Source organism: Bos javanicus, chromosome 5 (assembly GCF_032452875.1).
Source record: "Bos javanicus breed banteng chromosome 5, ARS-OSU_banteng_1.0, whole genome shotgun sequence".
NCBI lineage: Eukaryota > Metazoa > Chordata > Mammalia > Artiodactyla > Bovidae > Bos > Bos javanicus.
In genome coordinates this window covers 64,573,670-64,586,067 of record NC_083872.1, presented here as the reverse complement: position 1 = coordinate 64,586,067, position 12,398 = coordinate 64,573,670, and the positions used below count along the sequence as shown (strand labels likewise).

General features: G+C 33.0%; 1 protein-coding gene across 3 annotated transcripts in view; it reads left to right on the top strand.

Annotated features, from left to right (window-relative positions):
* Nucleotides 1-10,350, top strand: part of BLTP3B (bridge-like lipid transfer protein family member 3B) — a 93,472-nt gene extending 83,122 nt beyond the window's left edge. For all 3 annotated transcript variants that reach the window (XM_061417015.1, XM_061417014.1, XM_061417017.1), the window contains 2 exons: nt 4,444-4,637; nt 6,518-10,350. In XM_061417015.1, the coding sequence (XP_061272999.1) occupies nt 4,444-4,637; nt 6,518-6,652 (329 nt within the window). In that variant the 3' untranslated portion in view covers nt 6,653-10,350. The remainder of the gene's footprint in view (nt 1-4,443; nt 4,638-6,517) is intronic.
* Nucleotides 10,351-12,398: the final 2,048 nt, after the last annotated feature.

The window sequence follows — 12,398 nt, the reverse complement described above, 5'->3', positions numbered from 1 at the left end:
CCATAGCCTTGACTAGACGAACCTTTGTTGGCAAAGTAATGTCTCTGCTTTTGAATATGCTGTCTAGGTTGGTCATAACTTTCCTTCCAAGGAGTAAGCGTCTTTTAATTTCATGGCTGCAGTCACCATCTGCAGTGATTTTGGAGCCCCCAAAAATAAAGTCAGCCACTGTTTCCCCATCTATTTCCCATGAAGTGATGGGACCAGAAGCCATGATCTTCGTTTTCTGAATGTTGAGCTTTAAGCCAACTTTTTCACTCTCCACCTTCACCTTCATCAAGAGGCTTTTTAGTTCCTCTTCACTTTCTGCCATAAGGGTGGTGTCATCTGCATATCTGAGGTTATTGATATTTCTCCCAGCAATCTTGATTCCAGTTTGTGTTTCTTCCTAAAATCTTATCAGCTCTACCTTAAAGAGATACCCAGAGTCAGATCTGAGTCATAACAGTATGTTGCCTTCTCAGATTGGCTTGTTTTACTAAGTAATATAATTTAAGGTTTCTCCATATCTTTTTGAGGCTTACTAGCTCATTTCCTGTTACTGCTGAATAATATTCTATTGTCTGATGTAACACAATTTATTTCACCTACTGTAGGACATCTTGATTGGTTCCTTATTTTGGCAATCAGAATAAAATTGCTGTAAAGAATTGTGTGGACATAAGTTTTCAGCGCCTTATGAGTAAATACAAAGGAGTGTGACTGGTGGGTCTCATGGTCAAGAGGATGTTTAGTTTTGGAAGAAAGTGACCGTACCATTGTACATTCTCACCAGCAGTAAATGAGAATTCTTGTTGCTCTGTCTGTGTTTACATTTGGTGTTGTCAATGTTCTGTATTTTGGCCATTCTAAATAGGTGTGTAGTGGTATGCTGTTGTTTTAATTTGCATTTCCCTGATGACATATTATGTACAACATCTTTTCATATGCTGATTTGCCATCTGTTTATTTTCTTTTGTGAGGTGCCTGTTAAAGTCATTGGCCTCAGAGAGAAATTTTATATTGATAAAAGATTTCCTAAAACGTAGCTTAGTCATAAGAAATGTATGTATCCATGTAACAGCATAACTGAAAATGTATAAAAGATAGCTGTTTGAAATAAAGAAAAATGGAATCATAGCATATTTAGATACTACTGTCATAGAGAAACTTTAACATACCTCTCTCTCTCTCTGTGTGTGTATAAGATGTTATGGAAAAACCCAAATAAACTTTTTAGCCAACCCAGTATCTATATACACACACACATATATGTAAATATAAATTTGAATTTAGCAAACAGGTAATTTCATATACCCGTGAATGAATTCATGGGGTCACAAAGAGTCGGACACGACTGAGCGACTGAACTGAACTGAGCTCAACTGATGAATGAATTTTGCTATCTGCAGCAACATGGGTGGACTTGGAAAATATTAAGCTTAGTGAAGTAAGTCAGAGAAAAAGAAATACTATCTGATTTAACTTACATGTGGAATCTAAATGGTACTACAAGTGAATGGATGTGCAGAACAGAAACAGATTCACAGTTAACTCTCCCTTTTTATCTCCAGTTACATCTGCCTCCCTCTCCTTTTTTGCCATGCTCATTCTTTCTTCTCTTTCTAAATCTCTCCTCCCTTTTTCTCCAAATCATTTCTTTTCCTCTTTCCATATTTCTTCCTATTCTCTTCTTTCTTTCCCCTCCCCTTTTCTCTCCTCATTTCACCTCCCAACATTTGAAATAAAATGGATTTCAGAGTTGTTTTGGTCAGTAGTTTTTCATTATTCTTAGGATCCCGTGAGTGGTGAGATATTTAGGCTAAATAGAATGAGCTTTGGACCCTGTTTTCCTCACTACAGCCTATATAACGGCTGTTTTTTTGTTTTCACTTTATATTAGCATTCTATATCAGATTTCATTTAAAAGAAGGGTTTTGCTCTTCTAAGCTTGAAAGCCAAAAGTATATGATAAACTCATAATCAAGTCAAATTTTAGGGGTCTTACGAGTTTTTTGAGTTTGAAAGAGTAGAGGATTTGACTTTGCCATGGCGTAGCACTTCAGGATTTCCCTTATAATCCCTACCAAGCTGAATGGTATGCTAGTCTGACCCAGTACAACAGTTCTTATGTATTTTTTCTAACTAATATTACTTAAAATATAATCAGTACAGGACAATATTGTAAAAAGTAGTTTCTGATTTGAGACTTCTGTAATATGAATTCAAGAACAGACCAAAACTCAATTCAGTGACATTTACCCATGTAGATAAAACTATTTCGATACATCAAAAATTGGGGTAAAATTATTAGAATCATTATGAAGGGTAATTTGGCAATATGAACAAAAGCTTTAAAAAGTATTTTTGTTCTTTGACCTAGCTGACACCTTCTGGGAATGTTTTTAAGGGGAAAAATTATGTTGAACAGATATTACTCTTCTGTCTTCTTAATATAATTTGGTTTGATGAACTACCTCTCTGTCATGACAGTTAAGTGTGGTTTTGGTTGAACCTGACAATCATATGGCCCTGTCCCTAAAGTGGGAAAGGGACCCAGGTGGACCAATCAAAAGATTTCAGCCCATGGGACGCTGAATGATAACATGAATGGACTGTGAACCAAGCATTCTGAGTCTTTTGTGTGTGAATTGAAAATGACACTGAGAGCGAAGGGGTCACAGGCTGTAAAACTTACTTGTTTGGTCACCAGAGGTTACGTTTGCCATCATATGACTGGACTAATGCAGAAGAAGAGAGAAGTGGACCTGAGAAGTAGATAGAGTCAGGTTCCTAAAACGACACTCCTGAGGACATCATATGAATTCCAATATCTGTCCATACCTGAAGCACCATCACTTTGATGCTACAATTATGGAAACAAATACATTTCCTCGTTTAAAAACAAGTTTGACTTGGGCTTCTGTTCACTTGGAACCTAAATGCTCTGACTCTCTGTGATCCAAAAAGTTAGAAAAAATGTTGATTTGTAAAAATATTTCCTGTCTTTTGGATAACATTTTAAATGGAACTGTTTTCTTAATCTAATTTTGAATTATTCATTGCAAGTGCTTAGAAAAACAATTAATTTTTGTATATTGATCATATATCCTGCAGACTTGCTAAGCTTGTTCATTAGCTCTGCGAGTTTTTAGTGGATTCTCTTATTTTTTTTTTTCCTATGTACAAGATCATGTCATCTGTGAATGGAGATAGTTTCACTTCTTCCTTGCTAATCTGGATGCCTTTTATTTCCTTTTCTTGCCTAATTACCTTGGGTGGGACCTCTGGGACAGTGTTGAGTAAAAGTATTGAGAGAAAACGTCCTTGTCTTATTCCCAATATTAGGGGAAAAACATCCAGTCTTTTACCATTAAGTGTGATATTAGCTGTGGAATTTTTGAAAATTTCCTTGAACAGATTGAGGAACTTCTATTCCTGGTTTGCTGTTTTTATCATGAGAAAGTACTGGATTTTGTCAAATATTTTTTTTCTGCATCTGTTGAGATGACCATGTGGCTACCTGTTGTGTTAATGTGATGTACTACATTACAGCCCATGGGACACTGAATGATAACATGAATGGACTGTGAACCAAGCATTCTGAGTCTTTTGTATGTGAATTGAAAATGACAGTAATGTGATGTACTACATTAATTTATTTCTTGAATGTTAAATCAATCTTGCACTCCTGGGGTAAATCTCACTTGGCCATGGTCTATAGTTATTTTTATTATATTGCTGGGTTCAGTTTGCTAATGTTTATTGAGGGTTTTTGTATTCATTTATATTAAGTATATTGATTTTAGTTTACTTTTTTATGATTTCTTTGGTTTTGGAATCAGGGTAATACTGGTTTTATAGAGTGAGTTAAAAAATGCTCCTCCTCTTCTATTTTTTGGAAGAGTTTATAAAGATTTGGTATTAATTCTTTTAATGTTTGGTAGAATTTACTGTTGAAGCCATATCTGGGCCTGGGCTTTTCTCTGAATATATTTTTGTTTTGTTTTTGATTACTGATTTAGTCTGTTTCTTATTGAGTCTGTTTTGGTAGTTTGTGTCTTTGTAGAAGTTTTTCTACCTCATCTAAGTTATCTAATTTATTGGTCTACAATTTTTCACAGTATTCCTATATAATTATTTTTATTTCTGTTAAAGGGACAATAATAATGTCCCTTCTTTGATTTCTGATTCTACTAATTTTTTTCTTTTTATCTTTTATTTTTTGGTCTATATAAGGTTTTTTTCAATTTTATTCTTCTTTTCAACAGATGAGCTTTTGATTTTGAGTTTGTTAATCTTTCCAATGAATGAGCTTTTTCTTTATTTGACTTTATTGTTTTTTGTTTCATAATAATGTCTTCTTACTATGACATACTCATTTTAAATTAGGTTTTCACAAGAGAACTTAAGATTTATCAAGTATTTAGAAATGTTATCTGAATATTTTATTTGTTTGATTAGATTCTCAGATACTTAACACTAGAAATGATTTGGAAGAAAATGTCAAAAGTGATTCAGTGCTACATACCAGTGGAACGTGTGATCTGAAGAAAAAACACAGTGTCACTCAAGCCACTCAGACGAGCCCAGAAGTTCCTTGGCCTTTGCAGTCAGCCAACTTTCCTGAGTGCTCTTTTGACTTTACTAGGGAACAGGTAATGGGAAACCTAGTTCATACTCATTCAGTTCAGCAATTAACGTAATTATTAGGCATTATTCATTTACTTACTTAAATCACGTTTGTTGAGTGCTTGTTATGTATTAGGCAGTTAGTTGATACAGTGTTGAGCAAGGTATGGCCATTCCCAGCCTTCACAGAAGTTGTAGTCTAATAGAAGATAAAGGGGGAAATGTGGGAGAGTGCCATTTCTGGCATCTGCCAAGGCTAATTGGAGGATATATTCATTTTGATGTCTTATTTTTAAGTTACAAAAGTATCATAATATTTCAGAACTTTGGAAAAATATTTTAAAACAGCTCTGACATATTGTAACCTCCTATAGTGCTGTATTTTTAAAATTTTTCCTCTCAGTCTCTTTCCATAATTTTTCTAAACAATTGCTATCCTAGTATATATGCTGTGGGGCTTCCCTCGTGACTCAGGTGGTAGAGAATCTGCCTGCAGTAAGGGAAACCCAGGTTTAATCCCTGGGTTGGGAAGATCCCCTGGAGAAGGAAATGGCAACCCACTCCAGTATTCTTGCCTGGAGAACTCCATGGATAGAGGAGCCTGGTGGGCTACAGTCCATGGGGTCGCAGAGTCTGATAATGACTGATGGACTAACACTTTCACACTTATATATACTGTACTTTTTGCTTAACGTTGTTTAACAAATGTTTTCCATATTGCTGCATATGCTTCATCTATTTTATTTTATATTTATTGAAGTATAGTCAATGCTTCATATTTATTGTTAATGGCAGATTAATATGGGCTTGGCTATATTATCATTTCTAAAGGTTACTCTTAACATTTGTTAATATTTGAGTTGCTTCTTATTTTTTGCTGTTATGAAATTCTATCCAGCAGAGTTTTAATTCTCTATGATGAAACTACAGAATGAGTTTATTCATCTATTTAGCAGGATTTGTTAGATGTCAGCTCTAAGCTAAGGATATAGAATTGGAAGAGAATACCACTCCCTATTGAGAAACTCAAAATTGAATGGGAAAGTAGAAGTGTGTAAACAGTAGTCACAGCATACATGTGTTGTATGTACTGGAGTTTAGGAAAGTATGATAAAATACCCAATTTGGTCTGTGAGACAGGCATTCTTAAGCTGCAGCTAAAAGAAATCTGAGAACTCTTTGAAGTTGAATGCATATATTTTAATGTATCTGTGTAAATGCTTTTTCCCGTGGAGAAGGTTTTATCACATTTTCTTCATTAGAGATTAGGGAATGGTTCTAAGAGGATTGAACTGAGTCTTAATAAGAGAAGACCTATTGACATCTAGATGAAAATGTCCAGTGAGATCTTCAGAATGTGGGTCTGGAGCTCAAGAGAGACTTGCCCTATATCAAATTATACATAATTGTGGGAGCCACAGGAGTAGAAGAGAACGTCTAAGAGAGTGACTCAAGTGATAAGAGAAGGCAACCAATTCTGGACTTTAATAGAATGCAAAAAATTTAAGAGTTCTTAAACATCAGAGGGAAAGATGAAAAGTCCATAGGTAGAGCGGGGTAAACAAGAAATACCTGTGACATAAAAGGTGAAAGAGGAGAGAGGCTTAGCAAGGAGGGGTGAGGTCAGCGGCATCTTAAGGGAAATTGAAATTAAACAAAATCACTATTAGATTTGGAACTTAGAGTTAATTCGTGTTTTAAATTGCTGGGTCAAAACTTAAGGACGTTTTAAGTGCTTGGTATGTGTTTCCAAATAACTTCTCAGAGCAATTTTCAGCTTAAGTGCACCCTCACCAGCATTGGATACTGTTGCTGACTTGTGGGTCACACCTTTAGATACTGTATAAATAGTCTGTATTTCCTGAAAATGGTTACATTTTCTTATTTTCCAAATTTATCATTTCAGCTCATGGAAGAGAATGAATCACTTAAACAAGAATTGGCTAAAGCTAAAATGGCTCTTGCAGAGGCTCACTTAGAAAAAGATGCTCTTCTCCATCAGTTGAATATCAGGAGTGGCAGCCAGAAACTCAAGTTATAGCTTTGGAGTGTGGAGGTTATATTTATAATATGATGTTACCAATTAATGGGAAACTTTCCTTTTCATGAAAAGACAATAAAATGAAATAGAATGTGATGAAGTGGTGACTATTCCAAAACCAGTTTAGAAAATGCTAGGTATGGGCATTACAATCTTTTGGTTGTTTTGTGTTTTAGGGTTTAACCCTCTTTTAAACTGGTGTGATATAGGGAAGTCAATGCATACTGTAAGATGAATTCTATGCCTCATGAATAGAAGATGTCATTTCCTAATTTTGATATTACATTATAGACATTTTTAAAAAAGAAAAATGAAAAACTATTGTGTTCTCACAGATTGCTGGATTTATTTATCACTTTGTTAATAATTTACTATTATTTACAGAGATTCAGATGCTTTTAGGGCTAATGTAAAATAAAAGGAGGCTTACATTTTAAGTGTTACTAAAATTATGTACTTAAATCTATAACTATTACTGTAAAAAAAAAAGTCCAATCAAATTAGTAAATTATCTAATTGCTAGGTTTGAAAACTCTGGAAAATCATCACCCTACGGAACGTAGGAGGTAACTTTAAAATGTGAAAAAGAATCATTTTAAGTGATGGGTATGCTGTATAAGTTGAAGCTATAGTTTTCAACAAAGAAGATGGTACAAATGTTAAAATAAAAAGCACAAACTATAAAAAAGCAAAGCATGAGAGTATATGGCCAACTGATTTAAAAAGCATTATTTGTACATTCCTTTAAACATGTATTGTTAGATGTCAAAGAGTAATTTAACTATCCTGCTAAATTTGGCAGCATTTGTAACTATAAGAATTTTAATTAATACTGTTTATATTATTTCTTTATCTTCATCTTTCCTCTATTTAAGGAGGGTAATGTTTTCAGAGAATTTTCTTTTCACATACATAAAATGATTTCATACCATTCCTACAGTATCTTAACAGGTGGTTGTTTGCACATGTTGAATTTATAATGCTAGTTTTGATTAAAGTTCTATGTGACTTATATATTGAAAAAAGAATAACTGGTAAATTTTGAATTCTATTTTCTAGGGTTGTTAAGGTTGAAACCAACATGAGAGAGAGTCTCAATCATGCATTATGAAATAAAAGTTTATGAGTATTTAAGAAACAGAGGCTTTTAACAATTTAAAATATATTTCGGGTAAAATTAAACTAAGTGGGGTCTATTTTAAATTCACATTCTTAAACATAAATATATGCAAGATGGAACTGAAACAGCTGGACTGCTCTTTGTTTAAGTTACTTGAAAAATTTCAAATTTTCAACCACATGAGGATACTTTATGGTGCTTTGCTTGTTGGCATGACTTACATAGCCATTCCTATATCTAAATACTTGGAAGGAAATACGTTTCATTTTACATTAAGTGTTAGAGTGATTTTATATTTTATTGAAAATGGTACTGGCCTTTTTTTTTTTTGTCTTTAATGTCCATTTTCATTAACATTATTTAAAAATACAGGCCGTGTTTTGCGAGCTAAGGATATAGCAAAGAACAAGTTAAACTGTTATTATTTTACCTCAGAGTATTTTAGTAATCATGTTAAACCATTTTAATCTAAAACTATTGTATAGTTTTAGATTAAAAGCAAAGGTCTAATTAAATATTTTGAATGTATAGCTTATATCCTTAGTAGAGTACTTTTGATCTATAGGTATATATTCAACAAAAGCAGTCTCTGTTATAGAAAAGCAAGGTGATGGTACATGAACTTCTCTAGAACTTGCAGTGGTTTTCAGATTTGACATATTTGCTCCATATGAACTTTAAATTTATGATGTATTATAATTAATTACTGTTATAGATCCTGAATGTTTTTCTTATTTTCAATTTATTTGGCCATCTCAAGAAAATCATATAAACAGTAGAGATAATAAATAATATGAAGCTGAATATTCTATATGCTTTGTTAGATTTTTAAAAATTTATAGTGATTACTATTTTTATAGAGATTTAAAATTCATAAATCATTTCCAAAAACATTGTATAATTCCCACAACAAGCCTGTGAGGTAGGTGTTATTTACATTTTAAAAGTTTAATAAAGACCTTATGGCTCAGAAAGAACAAATGACTGAAATCACAATTAATAACCTGCTCTTTTCACTGAAATCCCAATTATATGTTTTTATTTAACCTTATTCCTTATTTCACATATTTTTCCAGAGGTAGGGAAAGGAATCACTTATTGGTCTTTTATCTTTTTTTTTTTTTAAGATGAATATAATGCTTTTAAAAGATGTGTGTGTATATAAAAACAAACTACTTGAAAAACAAGGGGAGAATTTTGTTTAAGTTAGTCTCAATCTTTTTTGCTGTATGAGAAATATAAGAATCAACCTGTAATAAACTTATCAGAGTTTTTAAATGACCACAAATTAAAATTAAAGTTGCCTTGTCTTTGCTAAATCCCTAGCAGAGATGTTAGTAATCAGGGGAAGAAAATTATATTAGTGTTTTTCTTTTAAATTTCATATATGCGAAAAACATATGCTTGGTGTTGTATTTTTATCTTTTCTCATTGTAGAATTCAGAAGATCACCGTGTTGTACTGAAACATTATTATTTAAGCCATGTAAGAATAGCTTTATATGATTGCAGGCAAATATATGACAAAATTAATCAGAAACTTCTTTTGGGTTTTTATTGTGGTTATTTTTATTCAGTACTTGTCAATACAAGGGTTAAATATTCCTCTTTAAGTTTTTATTAATGTATCCAATCTAAGGTTCCACCATCACAGTGGTTCCTAAGTTAGTAACCTAGAACTTTGTCTCTCTAACCATGCACCGCCCCCCCCCAATCAATTCATTACCACATCCTTTCATTTTGCCTAGTAAATTTGTCTACTTCTCTTCATTTACCACTTTTCTGGTCTAAGCTAACATTAGCACTTTTTGCCTGCAGTTACTTCTATAGCCTCCTAATTGGTCTTCCTAAGCTACCCTGACCTTTCTGATTCATTTTTATACTGCAGGCAGATTTCTCTCTCTTTTTTTTTTAAGTGCAATTTTAATCAAGGTAACTCACCTAACCCTAGATGGGAACAAAAATATTTTATGTTACCTATGTTATCAATTATTAGGGCTGCTATTTATAATTCTGAACATTGAAAGAGTTAATACCTCAAAAACATGAAAGCAGTGACTGGCACATCACCTTAAAAGCATTTAAGAGAAGTTAGCTATTATTACTTCTTAGTTTCATTGTGCTCCTTATTTCACTTACTTTGTATTTGACTCTTATTGCATTTTAAATATCTGAAATTAGTGAGAATTAAAGTGCTTCTTCCACCAAAGGAACCTTTGTTCATGCTATTCTTTTGCTTGAAATGCCTTCATCACTTCTTGTGATGTGAAGGCATCCTATTTGTCTTTCAGATCTCAGCTCATTCACTACTTCCTCAGGGAAGCATTCCCTAATTTTTTTCAGAGTAAGAAAAAAATTACATTATCACATGACCTCTACTTAATGTTGAACACCTTTGTAATTTTATATATATTTGTTTGATTAATGTAGACTCTCCAGATTGTAAACTCCATGAGGACAGGAATTGTGTTTTTGTGTCATTGTTCAACTTTGTATTTTTTGTGCCTCATACAGTGCCTGGCAAGTAGTAGGTTCTCAATAAATTTGTTGAAATAATAAAATAATGGATGAGATATCAAGGATGTTTTTCAGGTATTGAGTTCTTCCTCTCAGTTGGATTGAGGGGACATGAAACATAAGGCATAAGCGTAGGAGGTGGTAGTTATTAAAAGTGACAGACTCCTTGTGTCCATAGAGAAAGAAAAAAGATGGAGAATGGAGAAATTTGCTCTATTACGCTCTTCTGAGTTTTGAGAATCTGAAATTCTACTTAATTTATCACAAATCATCACAGAACTGAAAATTAGCACCACTTCATTACAACTGCCAGTGCCAGAATGTCATCTGGCTTTGATTGTAGCATATGGTGTTGTGGCTGTTGAGATCTGCCAGTCCTGTTAGCTAAACAGAATGGAAGTAAGGCCAAAAGAGTAGTGGCCGAAATAGTTTTCAATTTTTAGAAATTGTTACCTAGGATCAGTTGTGCCTTATTTCTTAAGGTATGAACAGTCTCATTTGACCTTGTACCCAGGGATGCTGAAGAGAGTAACTTTTGAGCTGTATTTCAATTTCCTTTTAGGATAAAATATGAAAAGTTGGAATCATACAGGATATATAGAAATATTAAAGCAGTAATGTTTTCAAAACACCGATTTCATTAAATTATGATACTTGACATTTAAAAAAAATTTGCTGCCTTTTTGAGAAGTACAAAAATTAAGGTAATATGAAGCAAAAATGTATGTGTGGTTGTTTTAGAAACCATTAGGTATTATCCAATGGATCATTGTACAGTGGAGGGAAATTCATGTTAATGTTACAGTATTAAAATTCGGCATAAGTGTTGCCAACACTCCTGTGTAGTTTTGGTAGGTCTGAGCATTTGAAACTCTTTTAGGAGAATAATGTTAAGAAATATTAATATGAAATCAACTAAATGTCTTTTTTTCCATTTGTATGATAGTTTTTTGGTCTTAGAAGAAAAAGTATCACTGAATCAGCAAGAGGAGTAATAGGTTTTAAAAGATTTTGAAACCGTTTAAATAAAAAGATGATACTAAATAACCTATACATTAAATTTTATTTTCATTTTATTGAATGGTAAGTAAAATTTCTCATTCTTGACTTTAATTCTTCAGTTTTATGTGAAGACATATTTGATGGTTTAGGTGAAGGAATATACTTGAGCATTTTGGAGGTTAGGATTATACAGTGAAGTGATTAACCTTCTCTCAGCCATTTAGGAGAATTGTTTTATTGATGTAACAAAAAACTCAAGATACTGAATCAGAGCTATCAAGACTTAAGAATTGCAAAAATAAGAAGGCATATGACTAAAGAATAAGTAGAGATCAAAATTACCCCTGAAGGATGTAGGTGAAATAAATGCATTAGGGATCTGATTAAAGTCAAATTTCTTTTCACAATACTTAAAATAACTCCAATTAAAATATACATAGTATAATCAGGGCAGAAGTTTTTAAAAGTAACCATAGGGAGCAAATCCAGTGTAAGGAAATAATGTTGAACAGAATTCCCGTCACTAAGAGAGAAATCTATGACAAGAAATTCACTTGGTGTGTCATATGAACTGAAGTCTGAGGAACAAAATGGGAACGGACAGTCTTCAACTCAGTGTGCAAAGGTCAGTTCTTCCATAAATGATTTGCCCACAAAAGTATATCTGTAGGGATCTTAAGATTCCAATTTCTACGGAAAAGTGAGTCAGGACTTTTCCAATAGCTTGCTGCTATTGGAGAAATTTTATTGGCATAACAATAATATTGTGGCATCTTAGCATTTTGTCTTCAATACGTTTGCTTCATAATTCTTAATAGTGTATGTAACATTGTGATAATCATTTGGTGCTTTCTTCACTCTGATTTATTTTCACTTTCTCCATTCCTTGCTGTTGAACAAGAGGTTTTCTGTATGATGCATTAGAACTATGAAGGGAAGGCAAAAGAGTTCTGAAGAGGGAAACAGAATGAGCAAGCTAAGCAACTTTTTATTTTCCTTTTTCTGTAAATTTACAGAACTTTAGGCATTGCCATATTCTCAGTATAAAAACATGCCAATGCCAAGTATATCTTTTAAAAGTGGTAGATATTTGCTGCATTAGCACAGA